The 17,909-nt window shown below is 50.4% G+C and overlaps 6 protein-coding genes across 6 annotated transcripts; 3 read left to right on the forward strand and 3 right to left on the reverse strand.

Moving 5' to 3' along the window:
- Nucleotides 1-2,875: 2,875 nt before the first annotated feature.
- On the forward strand, nt 2,876-4,559 carry TGAM01_v200438 (hypothetical protein; the record flags this gene model as incomplete). Its single annotated transcript, XM_018806202.1, has 2 exons — nt 2,876-2,891; nt 3,253-4,559. The coding sequence occupies 2 exons, from the start codon at nt 2,876-2,878 to the stop codon at nt 4,557-4,559; spliced, it is 1,323 nt and encodes a 440-aa protein (XP_018660683.1).
- Nucleotides 4,560-5,198: 639 nt separating this feature from the next.
- TGAM01_v200439 (Cu2+-exporting ATPase) lies at nt 5,199-8,796 on the reverse strand (the record flags this gene model as incomplete). Its single annotated transcript, XM_018806201.1, has 2 exons — nt 5,199-8,604; nt 8,687-8,796. The coding sequence occupies 2 exons, from the start codon at nt 8,794-8,796 to the stop codon at nt 5,199-5,201; spliced, it is 3,516 nt and encodes a 1,171-aa protein (XP_018660682.1).
- Nucleotides 8,797-11,171: 2,375 nt separating this feature from the next.
- TGAM01_v200440 (hypothetical protein) lies at nt 11,172-12,080 on the forward strand (the record flags this gene model as incomplete). The annotated part of the gene is made up of 2 exons (XM_018806200.1): nt 11,172-11,204; nt 11,277-12,080. The coding sequence occupies 2 exons, from the start codon at nt 11,172-11,174 to the stop codon at nt 12,078-12,080; spliced, it is 837 nt and encodes a 278-aa protein (XP_018660681.1).
- Nucleotides 12,081-12,572: 492 nt separating this feature from the next.
- Nucleotides 12,573-13,788, reverse strand: TGAM01_v200441 (hypothetical protein; the record flags this gene model as incomplete). The annotated part of the gene is made up of 3 exons (XM_018806199.1): nt 12,573-12,809; nt 12,877-13,552; nt 13,613-13,788. The coding sequence occupies 3 exons, from the start codon at nt 13,786-13,788 to the stop codon at nt 12,573-12,575; spliced, it is 1,089 nt and encodes a 362-aa protein (XP_018660680.1).
- A 742-nt stretch (nt 13,789-14,530) lies between these two features.
- On the forward strand, nt 14,531-15,133 carry TGAM01_v200442 (50S ribosomal protein L31e; the record flags this gene model as incomplete). The annotated part of the gene is made up of 3 exons (XM_018806198.1): nt 14,531-14,611; nt 14,747-14,821; nt 14,930-15,133. The coding sequence occupies 3 exons, from the start codon at nt 14,531-14,533 to the stop codon at nt 15,131-15,133; spliced, it is 360 nt and encodes a 119-aa protein (XP_018660679.1).
- A 437-nt stretch (nt 15,134-15,570) lies between these two features.
- TGAM01_v200443 (ubiquitin-conjugating enzyme E2 C) lies at nt 15,571-16,239 on the reverse strand (the record flags this gene model as incomplete). Its single annotated transcript, XM_018806197.1, has 3 exons — nt 15,571-15,673; nt 15,743-16,075; nt 16,136-16,239. 3 exons carry the CDS (start codon nt 16,237-16,239, stop codon nt 15,571-15,573), a joined length of 540 nt encoding a protein of 179 aa, XP_018660678.1.
- Nucleotides 16,240-17,909: the final 1,670 nt, after the last annotated feature.

The raw sequence follows: 17,909 nt of genomic DNA on the forward strand, positions 1-17,909 counted from the left end.
GGAGTCAGCTAGCGGGCCTGCGATGCGCTAGAGACGCCTGACGGAGCAGCCAAGGACGCTGTGACTGCTTGCGTCTGCATGTGCGGCGGACGCTGTGGCACTGTGCGAGGTCTTGGCAGCGGAGCACGCTGGAAGCCGCGATTCGGCACGCGCTTGACGGGAATTGCGGACTGCGGATTGGGGTTGGGATCAGTGTCGGGATCAATTATAGTGCGTGAGGGCCCTGCTGGGCACTGGCCGACACTAGAGACACTCGCTATATTGTACTGAAGCGGACAATATCTTCAAAACCTACAATTTGGAGGACGGGGGTTGGTTGGGGCACGAAACACAGCAACGTCAAACTGGGTGACGGCATGGTGCTTGGGCGCAATGCATTGGCAGGATTCAGCGTCTGCCCTCAACTCGTCTGGCGGTGGACATTCAGCCTATCCGTACCTACCAACCAGACTGGCCCAGCGCCGAGCCCAGCGCAAGCGACCAGGGGGCCCTGCCTTGGAATATCATCCAGTGTCAGCGCCGGCGTCTTGGCATCGGCTCTGAACGGCCAAGGCAAAAATGCAGTCTGGTGGCTAAAATGGCGAGCCACAGCTGTTCTCGATATGTGTCGCCAAGTCGCGTTTGTGTCTGTCTTGGCGAGGTTGGACTCAGTTATGGGGTTGATCTAAGCGATTGCCCTTAAAGCCGGCTGCGTTCGGGACTTTACTGCTACGAGTATAATGTTTCGAGAACAATGGAATAGCGCTGGGGGAAGCTAAACTGATACGAACTGCTCTGCATGTGCATGTCATAAATGCGACGAGTCTCCCGCTGCGGCTTCGTATCTATCGAGTGAATCGAGTGACGTGGATGCGCAGGAATAGAAACAAGAGCCACCATGCCGTAAACAAGCAGATATATCATGCTGCTTGTTCTCTCTCTTGGCGTCGAGCGGAAACAGCCACCAGATCAGCGTTGTTTTCGCCAAGCTCTGGTCTCCATAATACATGTAGGTGTACAAATGCCGCCGCGAGCGTCGACTGCTTTTTTGTTGTACACCCAATACTGTGGCTGGCGCATGGCTATTTTTATATCGAATCACTCATGCTCGTAAAATGCAGATGCATCTACGAAATAGATAGAATTCAACAGTGGTATTTGACATGTGCCAAGCATCAAACTTTCTGCTGCTTCACTTCGGCACGATAGCCTCCGAAACAGCCGACGTCGCGAGCCGCACTCGCAGCCAACCAACTTCTAGCCGAGACATATGATAGTTGACGCTTGACGCCCGTACAGAGAGGCCTGTACTGGATGCTATCTGGTTCTTCAAAAAGATCCGAATCAAGAATAGAAGAAATGTCAATGCCCAACTGTACTGTACAGCCACAGCAAAGATGGAGCACAGACACCACAAGTTACATGAACCGGCCTTGCAGAAGAGATCGTCGGATCTGCACAATGTCCATCTGCCAAATTGGTCCATCTCCCGAGCCCTTTTGCAGCGATTGGCATCTCCTAGCACGGGAGAGGGAGGTACACATGTTAGAGGTCAGAATTGCGTGCTTATTCGGCTGTTTCTGATACGAAGGCCCTTGCAATGGCACAGAATCATTTCGGATATTTGACGCTGCTATTGACGTATGTACATGTACCTAGGGTTTGTCTCTCTCGATTACGTGTGCCGACGACTGCTTGCTTACTTTCAGAGTCTAAAGTTGTTGATACCTGCATTTGACAGCTGATTGCCGTTGCACTAGAACAGTAGCACCTGTACCCCATACTGACATGTTTGATGGCCAGCGGGTGTCTCGAGTTGACACGATTACTGATAGCAAGTGATCGACAGCGCTCAGTTGCAGGGAATAGAGATGCAGCTTAATCCTACATCATCCTCGAGATATAAGGGGAGAAAATGGAAACCCGGTATCGTAAACATACCTACAGCGAGGCACCAGTGCTTTTAAATAAGCATAATGTCTTTCGCTTACCTTGTAGACAAATCCATTGTCATATTTAAGTAGTGCTAGAACCTCTTCACATCAGAACTATGCACCGCCTGTTGTCCCATCTACCATCCTGAGTACATGTAATTTATATCCAACGCCGACATTGAAGCATCAGCATATCCCAAATAAGAGCCCAATCCAATCAAAAGACTTTCCCGCAATGCCAACTAGCCTTTCCAAACCACCAGGGGCAGCGACAAATGAAAATAAAAGAGAGAGGATCCAGGCATAATCTAGCATCCCCAAAAGGAAAATACACCTGAAGATCATCCCGAGATCCATCGAAACAGCGCTGAGCCAAGATCATTAGCCCGTCCCTTATCACATTCTACCTACACAGTATACCCAGGGGGTTAAACTTTCATCTTATTCTTCTCAATCTACCTTTACAGTTACTCAGGGTTCTTCCCAGAATGTACAAGTGCCGTCTTGAATCTCTCACTGGGCTGGTTTCCAAATCCACCAATGCCAGCTCCCACTTACAGCGAAAACAATAGATTGATCGACAGAAGCGATGATCATTTTCCGCAGCCGCCGAGTGTAGAGGACCTTGTGGCTGACACGATGGATCTTCTCTTTCGTCCTTCTTCTTTTCTTCTTTGTTTTTTTGTGTGAAGCCTGTGACCTTCCCATTTGTTCTTGTCTCATGCGGATCACACAAAGTCGCCTTGTACCTCGATCCTGCCGCTCATTTCCATCTTTTTTTGTAATCAGACTTGTGTGCTCTGCACCACGTTCCCTCTTTTGACTTTCTATCTTTCAGATTCCCTTCTTCTTCTTTCTACTCTCTTTTACTCCCTCTTTTCATCTCCTTTTCTCCTAAATTCACTTTATTCCGTTACTCTTTGTCGTTCGGCCCTGGGTCGTCGGCGCTCTCACTATCAACCATGGTTGCCTCATCAGGTAGGCGGCGAAATGTCTTCGTTGCTGCATTAATTGCCATGTTCTTTGTCATAGTCTTTTACTACAATTCATATCCTGATCCTGTATGTGACCACACACCCCCAACTTAATGCTCCTTGCATATACGTTGTCGCATAGGGGCTGATATAAAAGCGCTTTTAGGAAGGACTCATTGCTATGCTGCCACATGGTGCTAAACTCTTAAACACAACACTGCCGTCATCTCTAATATCGCCGTCTTCAAACTCCTCGAGAACTAGTCCGGACGCTGGTTCAGATCCTGCCCAAGAGCCAAAAACGTCGAGGCTGCATTATCTCATTCCAGCCAGCCTGCCAAATTTACATTTCTGCTACAATCTAGTTTCTTCGGCCGTCAATCGCTATCCAGTTCCTACACTGCTAGGCTGGCATGGAGAGGACGAATTCGATGCCGCAAAGACTCATCTTGCCAAGCTGCGAGCCATGGAGCGATATTTCAATTCCCTCCCTCCCGATGAAGATGATGATCTGGCGATCATCGTGGATGGTTATGATATTCTCATCCAGCTGCCTCCCGAGATTATGGTCGAGAGATACTTTCAAGTTGCCGAGCGCGCAGATGCGCATCTAGCTCAACGGTTTGATATCAGCGTTGGAGAGCTTCACCGTCGTGGCCTTCGCCAGACCATCTTCCTGGGGCCTGACAAAATCTGCTGGCCCATTGATCCCGTAGCGCCTCGATGCTGGACTGCTCCTGAATCGCCCATCCCACCAGCTGCTTGGGGCCCGGATAGGGGAGATAATGCCATGTTCTACGCCGACCCGCGGTGGCTGAATTCGGGGACAATCATGGGACCCATTGGTGACCTAAGAAAATATATTGCTGCCACAATGGACGAGATCAGGGCCACGTACGATCCCTTGTACGAGTTCAGAGAATCGGACCAGTACTACATGGCCAATGTTTGGGGCCGACAGGAATATTGGCGGTCGAGGACGATGGGCAGCGAAATCCCAGACTTCCCGCCTGACAAGATCATCCCGGCCAAGAGCAATCCTTTCCAGACGACCGAGTACCATGTCGCCATTGAGTACGAGTCTGCCCTGTTCCAAACCAGGACGGGATATCAGCCTTATTTTGGATATATGCAATTCAATGAATCTGGCTTGACAACCAAACTTGCCGTTGATGTCCGCGAAGAAGGGCCTTTGTTTGAGGCCCCCACCATCAAGATGCCCAAGAGCATCGTGGCTTCGTTAAGCAAGCTCTATGATGCTATCCCAGAAGCTCACCCAGGATCTACATCAGCAGATTGGCTTAGCGTTGTCGAACTGGGCGTCAACTTCATCACCCATCATATTTACGGCCTTTGGCACTGCACTGGGCCCAAGGAGTCTGTCGCGTTTGAATATCCCACGCTGTGGTTCTACCCATATGTCAAATCTTTACTCAAAGCCGCGGTCAAGGCCTCGCAGGCCGGCGAACCTCTGACGCATAAACTCATCGATGGCCGAAAGTGGGTTCCGAAAAACTACTATCCAGCTGGCGATACCCCTGACGACGAATTCGGCGGGGCCTGGACGGACATGAATGGTGAGTTTGTTGCGTGGAGAGATCTCTGCGAGCCTCACAACGATGTACTTTTCGAAGGGGAAGAGCCGACTCTGGGAGCGGGTGGACTGATTTGAAAGACTCGGATTTGGAGTTTGGGATTGGATATAGGGCATGATGTTTTTGGCGTCTTTTCTGGCTAAGGGGGTTTTCAATTTTCCTGCATTATGGGTTTTGGGGAAAGCATTGGGGTATTCTTGTGTTCTTTACATTCTCGTCGAAAGATTACTTTTGTATGCATTCTGGGGTAAAGTTGCCTGCGGGCTGGTTTGGAGACATGTACATAGATACTGTTTGACTACTAGGACATTAGAGCTAAAGAGATAGAGATGAGAGTACTGAGACACGATGGCCTTTTTCCAAAAAGTTTATGATTAACTCGATCAATTACCTCTTAATGATGATTTGCTAGTCCCCTTTTGCTTTCTAAAATGGTTACTACATGATCAATTGGTTGATCACAGCGAGAACTTGCTATTCTTCAAATCACACAAAGTTCTGCAACAAGTTTCAAAACTCTGAAAGACATCTCTGTTATAGTATTATGTCCCCTAATTGAAACGCCATTATTCGTCCAACATGCACGCTATGCTCCCTTGGTCCGGCCAATTACCATTTCGTTTACAAGATCCAACTCCACTTCACTGCTATCATCGTATACTCCTACGTGTTCCTAGCTAGCAACCCCAATATACCTAGACGATGAGTGTTTACATCTAAGCCTCTAGATCCTCCAGGGCAACATATCCCTCGCTGCGCTTCGCACGAGCCCGGCCAAACATCTCCCTCGCCCAGCCAACGATGCCGGAACCGCTCTTCCACTGCAGGTTGCTGTTGCCAGAGGTGTTGAGCGAGTTCTCCTCGAACCACTGGGGTCGCTTCCAGTACTTGAGCATCAGGCTGCTCAGCACAACGCTGACGCTGCTGCAGGCCATGGCGCCCGCTGCCACCATGGGGTGCAGGTGGACGCCGAGGGGCAGGAAGAAGCCCATGGCGAGGGGGATGCCGATGATGTTGTACAGGCAGGCCCATGCCAGGTTCATCTTGATGCGGCGGAAGATGTGTCGGGTGAGGTGCATGGCGGACGGGACGCAGAGCAAGTCGTCGGGGCGCATCAGGACGATATCTGCTGCCTCCATAGCGACGTCTGTTCCGCTGGCCATGGCGATGCCTACGTCGGCCGTCGCCAGGGCGGGAGAGTCGTTGATGCCGTCTCCCACCATGGCAACAACCTCACCTTGCTCTTGGATCTGCTTGATGATGGTTTGCTTCATGTCGGGGCTAACACCGGCGTATACGTTTTCAGGAGAGATGCCGACAACGGCCGCAACGGCCAAGGCGGTAGGGCGCTGGTCTCCGGTAACCATGGCTGTCTTGACTCCCATACGGTGAAGCACAGAGATTGCCCAGAGCGCACCATCCTTGATGATATCCGAAAGGCAGAGGTGACCAGTGTAATTTCCATCGATGGCAATAAAGATGTTTGTTGTTCCTGCGCTCACATTTTCTGACGACGAGCCTTTGCCCTTACCCTTTGTTGAGGAGTTGGTCTGATCCGCGGCATCAATGGCGCTTTGAGGAACTTCGACACCGTTGCTTTCCAAGAACTTGACATTTCCGGCAAGAACCCTGTAGCGAGTTCTCTCACCAGATAACGCAGGCTCAACTAGGGCGTTGATTCCTCCACCGACAGTAAGCTTGAAGTCAACAACGCTACCGGGAACAGCACTCTCAGCATCAAGGATTCCGAGCCCTTCTTTAGCAGCAGCCAAGATGGCTCTGCCAATCGGGTGTTCGCTGCCCATCTCGGCAAGACCAACAACTGACCACCAGAGTCTCTTTCGAAGCGAATCGCCCTTCCAGCCGGAAACCAACTCCAACTTGGCAACGCTCATCTTACCGCGCGTGATTGTGCCAGTCTTGTCAAATACGACTTGGGTGATTTTGGTGGTCGTCTCCAGTGCAGCTCCGCCCTTGATGAGGATACCATTTTCAGCTCCAACACCGGTTCCCACCATGACAGCAGTTGGTGTCGCTAAACCAAGAGCACAAGGGCATGCAATGACAATAACAGAGATGCAGATCTTGATGCAAACCATGACCTTGCCACCGCTGTTGTCCTTCATGAAGATCATGGGCGGGTGGGGAAGAGCATGGCTGAGAACCAACCACACGAGGAGAGTAAGTAAACTCAGAGCCAAGATCAAAGGAACAAAGTAGCCTGCCAAAGTGTCGGCCAGCTTCTGGATAGGGGCCCTCGTGGTCTGGGCGTCCTGAACAAGCTTCACAATTTGGCTGAGTTGGGTATCGCGACCTGCTCGAGTGACACGGAAGTCCACTCTGCCGTTGCCGTTGACCGTTCCTCCGATCAAGCTGGAACCAAGCCGCTTCTGCACAGGCATAGCCTCTCCGGTTACCATACTCTCATCGACATAGGTTTCGCCCCTGACGATGACACCGTCGGCCGGGATTTTATCACCAGGTCGAATAACGACGATGTCTCCGGCCTGGAGCAGGTCGGTCGGGATGTTTCTTTCCTCATACACCGAAGCATTTGCCTCCTCTGAACGCTGAGCCATGTTGTCTGTAGACTCCTCCGCAGATTTGGCCCATGATTCCGATGCCTTCTCTACGGCAATAGGATCGGCATAAATGGTTGCCATTGACGGAGCGAGAGACATGAGCCGGGACAGAGCCTTTGAAGTTTGACCTTTGGCGCGGTTCTCGAGAAAGCGGCCAAGGGAGATGAAAGTGAAAAGCATGCCGCTAGTCTCGAAGAACACACCTGGTCGAGTGTGTGGTGGTAGAACAATGGAAATGATCATGGCGATAACGCTGAAGAAGTATGCGCATGAACTACCAAGAGCGACAAGGACGTCCATCGTGGGGGCACGGTGCTTGAGTGACTTGTAGGCTGCAATGTAGAACCGTTTTCCGACACCGAACTGAATTGGTGTGATGGCGATCATGCAGACGAGGTCGCCGAGATAGAGACCAGAGATGATCTCTATGACACCGAAATCTAAGCTCGGGAAAGCCATTGGCAAAATCATGCTAATGAACATGACCGGGACAGCCACTGAGACACAGAGCCTGAAGGTGTTTTTCCACTCTGTAATCTCTTTTGTCTTGGCCAACGACTCGAGCTGTGCGTTGTTATCCTGGCTTTCCGCCACCAGGGCATTAAAGCCCGCTGTTTCTACCTCCTCGACAATTGCGCGAAGGCCAGTGACGGTAGGCTTATGTGTGACGGAAAGGCGATCCGTAGAGAGGCTAAGTGAAGCAGACTGGACACCAGGAAGAGCCAGCAGCTTTTCTTCGAGGGCCTTTGCAGCGGCAGCATCTGGGTTACCATAGACCTTGAACTGGGAGGTAGTTGATGTGCCATTTTGCTCGTTGGCGTCAAAAGCGGTAGACAATACTGTAGCATCAAATCCGCAGTCTTCAATTATTTCAGCAATCTTGTCAGCAGAGAGCTTCGCAGTGTCATGAGTAATGACTGCTCGCTCGGCCAGAAGACTGATGTTGAATTTCAAGACGCCCTCAACTCCCTTGAAGCCTCCCTCGACAGCAGAAGTGCAGGCACCGCATGTCATTCCCTCGACGGCCACAGTTGTAGTGGCAACGGTACTTGCCGGACCTTCGGCCTTTGAGTTGGCTTTGCTCTCAACAACCTCGGCGCCAAAGCCTCTGTCTTCAATCATTTCCGCAATTTTCTCGGCAGACAGAAGCTTCGAATCGTGCTCGATAACGGCTCGTTCTGAAAGGAGCGATATGCTGAAGCTCTTGACGCCAGGAACGTCCTTGAAACCGCCCTCTACGGCAGAGGTACAGGCACCACATGTCATGCCCTCAATGGCAACCGTTGTCGTTACTACTCCGTCGTCTTCACTCTCGATCGCCTTGTCTGTAAAGCGAGTAACTACTGGGGTCAAGAGATCCGTCGAAACAACCTCGGCGTCGAATCCGGTATCCTCGATGATCGTTCGGACTTTCTCGGAGCTGACAATCTGCGCATCGTGCGTGACAACTGCACGCTCCATGACGAGGCTGACGGAGACGTTGTCGACACCTTGGACATTCTTGAAACCACCCTCGACTGCCGACGTACATGCTCCGCATCTGTAGAAGAAGAAAAAGACAAGTCAGTGACGAACGTTATTTGAAACCCCTTCGAGTTCGGATGGAAGCTGGCGCAACATACGTCATGCCGCCAACGCGCAGAGTGGTCGTTGCCATGTGCGCACTTTTGGGCGCAAGGCCTGCATCTTCATCGATATCCCGCCCGGGGACCTTGATGTATGCCGGAGCCATGATGCTTCTCTTCAAGTTCTACTACTTTTTTTTTTGGTCCTTTTCCTTGTGTTTATGTATTATGTCTCACAAGCGGGAAAAGCAATGGCCCGCGTAGGGCACGGCGCGAAGCCTTTCTCTTAACGTTGTTCACCTTGAAGCCGCAAGCATCGCACGAGGAAACAGAAACAAACAAGAAGCTGGATCGTTCGGTGACCAGGCCTATGAGCGAACCAAGCGTCGGATTTATTCAGAGACCAGCTCCGGAAGAAAAAACGCAAACGGCTGGGAATGAGGATTTAATAGTATCTAGCCGGATCGGATTTTGTCAGCAAAAAGTGTCTCGCCGAGCAAGCCGCGGCGCTTATCGTCAGAGGGGAACCCAGTCAAGGCCCTCCGCAACAAACAGGTAAATGATGCTCATTTATACCAGGCCACGAGAGAGAGTGAGATGCAAGGGAGATGCAAGGGTGCATGAGGTTACCGTGTACTATTAGAAATCCTCGCACGCACAGTCCAGGAAGAGAAGGAGCCAGGACGCTGTGAATAGCGCCACAGAGAGCCAAAGCTTGTGGCCAATACGGGCGCCCGGTCGCTGATGGGTGTGTGACGGCTCGCGGTTGGTCGCCCCAGAATAGCGCTGCTCTGGTGGTATCCGGAATGGTGGGAAAATAAGAAAATAAAGTGGCTCAATAGGAACGAGGCTTGGCTTCGGGAAGCGTAAAAGCCGGAATCAGCGAGCCAGGTAAGACAAAGAAGGGAATAAAAGCACAATGTGACCAGCCAGGGCCGCAAGGTGGAGGAGAAGTGAATGAGGGAAATGAAAAAAAAAGTGAAGGAAATGAGAGAAGGGAATACAAGAATAGAGACGCGTGGGAGTGTTTTGTCGACTCGGCACCCAATTATACGTAAAAAGCCCAGATAGGAGGAAGACGGAGGCGTTGCAGCTGTCGCACTACTGGCGTTTTAGGGAGGCTAGCAGCCGCCTATCGTGAAGCCCCCAGCGGCACAGAGGCTGGGCCCGTGTTTCATCAACGCTGCGGTGCCAGTGCTTGGCTGAATAATCGCCCTGCCGCCTGTCAAATGCTGATGAAGGACCGCCGTCATTTCGTTTGGGCAGGCGCTCACAGCAGTACTGCTGCCCATTACCGGGCACTTGATCAATGTTTTACTTCGTAGCCGCCTAAATACCGGATTAGGCCAGTAGTCTACAATCAGTCTTCTACATATCCCTACCGTACTCGTGTTACGTGAACAACACTTGCGCCTCGTCCAAGAATTTAAACTCGTTACTTCGTAGATCCGAGTGATGTTGTCCGAGAGCACAAAAGTCCGTTGAAATTGCCAATGTCGCAGTTTCCGCTGGGTCAGCATGCGGCGAGCCCTAATCTACTCCCTGCTATTTCTGCTTTCTCTCTGGTCAGCATGCACCAAATGCCACTACCAATGCTGTTGTGTAGCATCGCCAGCACCTCGCACAAGTAACCAATATTTCATGCAGAATCTTTCCCCCTTTCGTGTAAGCTCAACTTGTTTGAATGTCAACTAAAAGATGACAACCTATGCCCGGGGTCTTCCCCTCTTCTTCATGCAGATGTTTGGTAGCAATGTTTCTTCGGAACTTTGCTTTCGCGGATAGAACCGTTCTTTCGGCCCGTTAAGCCTGTCGTAGTCTATCTGTTATCATCCTTCGGGTCAACTCAATCGACACGTTTTATTAATGCGCGTATACGAAGTGAGTCTGTAGATGTGGCTGGCAGCACAGATGAAGATATCCGGGGCATTGGCAGCTAGGCCCAGCTAAGCTACCTCAATACTGCTTTGCACGGATTAGCAATAGGAACAACAGCTACCATGATTGATAGGCAGTCCTGTGATATGCACCACTAATTTCTTCAGCTTTTTGAAGCTTGAAAAGAAGCTTTCGTATCTCATCTCATGACATCAAATCGTAGTCGAGAGTACTGGTAGCTGAATGAGAATAGCTGTGACAATAGTATTGCTAGTGTTTAGTTTCACTAGCCCAACGTACACCTTGAACCTAAAATCGCCCAAGTGACTTCTGTTTCACGCCTCTCCACTGCAGCTAGGCCCAGCAACCACTCAGCATCGCCGCCATCCAAAACCTCAAACCTTCCTGATACACCTAACCTACGCAAAGGCAGATCCAGACTGCAGATTCCCACTCCAAACCATCGAGACCATATATACTATCACTACTTCTTTTTTTGGTGTTTTCATTTGCCAAACTATCAATCAGCCTCGCCTATCAGATCGAGATCAATCTTACCCCACTCCCCGCCGCACTGAGCGTGCGGCAGCCTCTCTAGAGCGTGATCCATCAGCCCGCCATCACGCTTAACAAATTAAGTCACAGTCACAGAAACAGCATCATCATGGAGCAAACAAAGGCGTTAAACGCTTTAGAGGTACGGCTAACCCCAACTTCAACATATTCCTTCTGTTTATGACATCCTTACTCACACAAGCGATTTCCATAGCCTTTCCTGGCCCTCTCAAAATCAGCCACCTCTCCCCGCGCTGCCGCTGATCTCGTCACTCGCGCAACCTCAGCTCCAAACACCTTCCTCTTCACCGAGCTCCTCCAGACACCGCAGATCCAGGCCCTCGCAGCCAACTCAGAGTTCGCAGCATACCTCACCCTACTCCAAATCTTCTCCTACGGTTCCTACGGGACATACCATGCCACCGCCGACCTACCCACCCTGAACGACACCCAGACCCTCAAGCTGCGGCAGCTCTCCCTGCTATCCCTGGCTAGCGATCGATCAAGCTTATCATACGATGCGTTACAAAAGGCTCTAGGCCTCGCCTCGCCCCGGGAGGTGGAGGACCTCGTCATCACAGCCATATACGCCGGCCTCTTGCACGCCACCCTCGACCCTGCCCGCCAAGCCGTATCAGTGACAAGCGTTGCTCCTCTCCGAGATCTCGCTCCCGGCACAATCCCAGATATGATTAGCGCTCTTCAAAACTGGGCTGGTCGTTGTCAGTCTACCCTCGGAGACCTCGAAGAGCAAATCAAGAGCATTCGCGATGCGGCCACTGTACGAGAGAGAGAGAAGCGGGCCTCGGACAAAAAGCTACAGAATTTGGTGGAAAGTGTGACTGAAGATAAAAATATGCTCTCAGGATACCCGCGGGACAATTTGACTCGCAGGGGCATTAGCAAACGCTCCATGGCTGACCCCACGGGTACGGAGTCAAATGCCGAGTTGATGGATATCGATGATTTATACCCAGCAGACGACGTGGCTAAAAGAGCCAGTAAGAGGAAGTTGTAGCAGAGGCAAGGCAGAGCGTTGGCAAGACAAGCGGAACTTAGACTTCCAATGTGATGTAGATTTAGATAGTCACGACGAAATATGATACAATAAATGACTTAAACAGGTCACAAGCCATCCAGTACCCCGATGTTGCTGAGGAATATAAACGTTCAACCAGCAACTCCAAGCCGCGGCTGATGATAAAAATTGCCTGTAATACAAATATAGAGTGAAAGTGAAAACATGTGTGAGTATATATAAAAACAGAAACAAAATCTAAAAGCTCGCGCCAAAATCCCTGTTGGTCTCTTTCTTGGGTCCTAGTGTCCACGGGAAAGGTATCCTATCGCCCGATTAAACCCTATAAAACTGTTCGTAACGGTCGTCATTTGAATTAGATGAATCTTGCTCTCAGCGGTGCGCGCACGGAGAATGTGTCCAAGATTGTGCGTACAAGCCAGTACGATGTCCGGCATCCTCTGGCTAAGAAGAGACATGCGAGATCAAGGTTTAGAGTCTTTTGCCCGGAACAAGAATGAACAAAACACATAGCCCAGCATCGATCAGTAGAGTCACAGTCAATACCATCATAGCGCGCTTCGCAAGCATGCGGCGAACATAGGGTTCTCTAATGCGCGAGAAGTTAAAGGGTGTGTACTCGCTGAATCCGATGAGTGCCAAGATTGGATCTAGGGAATACTGGTATGACGCCAGGAAATATACGCCAATAGTGAATGGGAGAATGAGCTAAGGGTCGGTGATAAGTTAGCACGCTATATCGTACAAGTTTAATGTCGGATTAGACAAAACTTACCCAGCATCGGAGTGCTCTAGATTTATCAAGAAAGATGAGGATGAATGAAGTCCAAAAAGCTCCAAACATGGCAACAAGTCCAATAATAAGACGCATAACAAGCGTCGGGGGAATGAGATTACCCAATGCCTTCAAGCGCAAGAAACCAGGAAATGCATCTCGTTCCATTGCTTGGAATACATAGTCCTTGGCCACATCAAATACTTCTGGATCATCTCGACCATACTCTTCAATGTTAGCCGTAACGTCCTGAGTGATTGATCCAGGCAGCGTAATCTCTCTCTCGGCTCCAGGCATCAAGAAGGTATAGAGAATTTTCTCGGCAGAGGCCCTTATATCCTGTCGAGCAACCGTATGGGCCGGAGAGTTTGAGTCCGTCGCATCATGGGATTGAGTGAATGGAGGGCTAGGCTTCGTGTGATTTGAGCCGCTCTGCGTCTGAGGTGATTCGTGGCTCTGATCTTCGCGCAAGAAGGCCGACATATGCGCATCGTGATCTCTTTCCTTCTCAGTTGGGTACCCCGATGGACCAGCCGCACGGGATTCCAAGTCGCCAAGCTCCAGTATCGACGATCGCTTAGATGTCTTTTCCAGGTCTGGCGTCGCTATGAGAACCGATCGTCGAAGTTCGCGGACGTAATGGCGACAAAGGGACATGTGTTGTGAGACATCCAGCCTGACCAATTTGTCAGTATTTCATCACATACTCTGCCTGTTGTTGTTCAATAGTTCATACCAAAAGTCGAGGTAGTCTACGGATCGCTGTTGGTCTCGCATATAGATGTAGAACGAGAAGAGATCAACGGGAGGAAGGGTGCGACGGCTCAGAACCTCGAAAAGAGTCGGCAATCGGTTGCGCGTCATGTCGGGCTGGGGCGTGGTTGACGCCGTGGTTTCTCGACTGTCCGCCATGGTGGGTTGTAGGATTGTTGATTATAATGAAACGAGCGAATTTGTTGAGCTTGATATAGTATTTCTTTCCAGCGATAGCTCAGGACTCTCGTTACTAGTCGTAATTATTTGTGCAACGAGCAACAACAGAAGCCCGCGAAGAGGGAAGAAATCTCCCTGCCAGGGGAGTAACGGCGAATCTGGGCGCGGACAAAAGCGACGAAGAATGATGCGATAGGACGAAACGAGCGAGGGACCGAAAAGAGAAGCCGTCGCACAGGAGCTTGTAGCAGCTCGTTGCCGGTGGTGATGGCTGGAATGCAGCGGCGATGGCTTTCCTTGACGCAGTATGGAGAACGAACGGGTCATTTAGTTTGGCGCTGGTTTCATTTCCGCTTGGGGCGCAGACTGGCGTCGAAAATTGATGCCTCAGGTGAGGATGCGACCGGCGAGTTGAGCCGTCACGTGAATTTCAGTGGAGCCCGCAGCGACTTTGCCATGATTGGCTCGCTACCCCCACCACGGGAATTTCGAGCCTGCCCTACGCACAAAGATTTTGTGGAATTTGGCATTTCCGACTTCAACCACCTTTCCCAACGTCAAGACCGTGAAGAGTCGATCCGCAGGTACGAAGCGCACAACACCTCTCTCCCTCTCACATACGGAATCTCTGTCAAACGCTGGTCGCAAGAGAATCCTCAACACCCGCAACTACGCCACCTCTCATCCGATTCGAAAACTAATTATCAAAACCAATCCAGAAATGTCGTCAAAGAAGCCTACTCAGCGCTCCGCCATTGCGGACGTGGTTGCCCGCGAGTACACCATCCACATGCACAAGAGAGTATGTCGTCTCGATTACCCAAAACGAATTATCGAAAAGCAGAAAGAAGAGGAGGGAAAGAAGAGAACGAGAAAGCAAAGGAGATAATTCAGGATTTCGCGTATGGAAGGAGATGCTAACAGTTGACGTGTAAAGCTGCATGGTGTTTCCTTCAAGAAGAGGGCTCCCCGTGCCATCAAGGAGATCAAGTCTTTCGCCACCAAGGCCATGGTACGACTTCCCAATCGCAACATCCCGATAAGCGCAGTTTGGCTGCTTGGCGATGGACACGAAACTTTTTCACCAATGGATCCATGAATGCTAACTCCTTTCCCCTAGGGTACCTCTGACGTCCGGATCGACCCTTCCCTGAACAAGAAGGTTTGGGAGCAGGGTGTTAAGGGTGTCGCCTACAGAATCCGAGTCCGCATTTCCCGACGACGAAACGATGAGGAGGGTGCCAAGGAGAAGTTGTACAGCTACGTTCAGGCAGTCAATGTCAAGAACCCCAAGGGCCTTGCGACTGAGGTCGTTGAGGAGTAAAGAAAACTTGTTTCTCTTTGGGAATGGTTCTGGGGTGGCATGGCATTACGGAGTTGCAACCGGCTCTTCTAGCTTTTCACGCTTAAAATAAAAGACGGCAATGTGATCAACAAAGGTTTTTTTTTATTCCACAACGAAACATCTCGCCTCCGCAACAACTGCCGCGGTAGAGAGACCCTGACTGTTACAGAAGGGAGAGTGACGGGAAGCAGCCTGGTTAGGCGGTGATTTGTCTGTCATGATGAATTTGACAGGTTCTATTATATGTGGTAACCGGTCATGCGCTTGTGGAAGGGACGGACAGCCCCCTTTCCCCAGCCCTAGTTGTGGAAATGCAAAATACACCCAAATACCCTATCAAACGATTGAAGTGTGCTCCAATGACTCCAGGTACCCAATAACGTAAAATCATAAAGCCTGCACGCTAAGAAAATGCTTCACTCCTCGTCAACATCGCGGTGTCGCCCCAAAACCTTCCTTTTAAACTCTTCGGGGTCCTTGTCCCACAGCTCTGCGGCCTCGCCGTTCAAAGGAGATGCACTGCAGAAACGGTATCAGTTAGTGGCTGTTCCATGGCTTTGTATAGCACGAGTGAGGAGGGAGACATACTTGTTGGGTTCACCGAGCAAGCTTTGCAAGCTCAGTAGGACAGTCTGAATGTTGTAGGCGGCGGTCCACTTGTCCTTGAGAATGTCGAGGCAGATGCGGCCGGAGAAATCGACGTTGGGGTGGTAGATGGGCGTCTTGAAGAGGACGGTAGGTGGAGCGTAAGGATAGTTGGAAGGGAACGCGAAGCTCAGCTTAAATGTGAGACCAGAATATGGCGTGTCTTCGGGGCCCTCAATGGTGGCGGTCCAGGACATGAGGTTGCCATCAGCGGAGGGAAACGCGGAGACTCCGGGCGCAGGCGAGGTCATAAGGGTCATCAACTCGGTCTGGAGTCTGTTGAGAACTGAGTTAGCACCTTGATCGAGTGAGCTCCATCGCGAGGAGAGGGCGTACCGTTTGGTGACGCTCTGGGAGTCTGGACCCTTGCGAGCGGCATTGAGCTTAGAGGCTTGGACGCTGCCGGGGGCGGCGTTCTGATTATCCTCGGTGTAATCCATTGTAAACAAAAAACTGGTTCTTTCAGACGATGGTATATTGCTCGGGTATGAACAAAGGAGTGAGTTATTAGATATAAAAAACCGGTCCAAAGTACGCGAATCAGAAAAAAGCCGTCTCGAAAAGAAGAGATGAAGATAGGTAGTAGGGTTTGACGTAGATAAGGGATGCAAATAAGCGGCAGGCGTTCCGCGTTGGGCAATAACGAAACAGGTTCAGTATAGGCAATTACCTAATAAGGGTGGAAGGTGACGAGATTTAAGGAGAAGAAAAGGATATAACTGGGGGAAAGCCTGAATAAAGAAGAGAAAGAAAAGCAAGGGTTATGCGCACGAGATAATGACGGGGATCTAAATTGATGGGAAGGTCAAGATCGGGAAGAAAAAAACACGTCGGGTTCAGATCTAAGACACGCTTCTGTTGCCGGTCAGCCACGCTGTAGCTTCAGTGAATGGGGGGCCGCTATTTGGGGGCCTGTTTGCCGCAGCAACGCAGCGAGCAGATAAGCCGTTGAGCTGCGCAGCCAATGGATAGTGGCGGGGCTCCAGCGAGAACAGAGCACAGGTAAAACGCAAAAAAGTGAAAAGGCCCATAAATTCAATCGGCTCCAAAACCTCTTTACACGGTACAGGCGCGTTATCGTGAACAACAGTCCAAATCAATATTACTGCCTAATATTAGTGGCTTCAACCATGCTCTCTGAGTAAGATTTGAACTCTTACCATTGCGTTCTGGTGTTTGATTTGTCTTTTTACTCTTTATTCTCTTTTCTTTTCTACTCTATATCAAATTTCGCCTTTGCGTGGATACAAGACGCTGCATAGAAAAAGCAGTCTCACTAATAGAAATCATGGTGAGTGATTGTGCACTTTTCCCAAAAGCTTCGATACGGCCAACGCTACAATTCTTTTTCACGCACGCCAATTTCATGTCAAAACCGCTGATTGTCTCACAGTCGCAGCTTGACCCATTACCAAAGGAGTTGCCCTTCCGGATTATATCCAAAACCGTTGGCCGCGGTGCCTATGCTTCGTATGAGCACACCTCAATTCACCCTTTTTTTTTCTCTCTTTTTGCTCCCTTTCTTTTTTCATTTTTTTCAAAACTTGCCATCCAACTCTTACTAATACATAGAACCAATACAGAATAAAAAAAGCTATCCCATTAGATTCATCAAGTCCAGTGTTCGCCGTCAAGCTCATTCACAAGGGATACGCCACTAAGCATGGCCGCATCTCTGCAAAACAGCTTGCCATGGAGGTCTCACTCCACTCTCACATCGGCCAGCATCCCAACGTAATCGAGTGGTTTGCTTCGGGAGAAGACTCTGTGTGGCGATGGATAGCCATGGAGTATGCAGAGGGCGGTGACCTCTTTGACAAGATCGAGGCGGATGTTGGTGTCCGAGAAGATATTGCTCAAATCTACTTCCTCCAGCTGGTAGGCGGCGTGAGCTTCATGCATTCCAAGGGCGTGGCACATCGCGATCTCAAGCCGGAGAATATTCTCCTATCTCAAGATGGAAGCTTGAAGCTGGCCGATTTCGGAATGGCAACCATGTTTGAGTACAAGGGCCAGCGCAAGACCAGCTCAACGTTATGTGGCAGCCCGCCATATATCGCGCCGGAGATTCTTGCCTGTGGGAGAGTGGATAAGAGAGCGCCCAACTCAG

Source organism: Trichoderma gamsii (assembly GCF_001481775.2).
Source record: "Trichoderma gamsii strain T6085 chromosome Unknown Scaffold_1.2, whole genome shotgun sequence".
In the NCBI taxonomy this organism is placed as follows: Eukaryota; Fungi; Ascomycota; class Sordariomycetes; order Hypocreales; family Hypocreaceae; genus Trichoderma; species Trichoderma gamsii.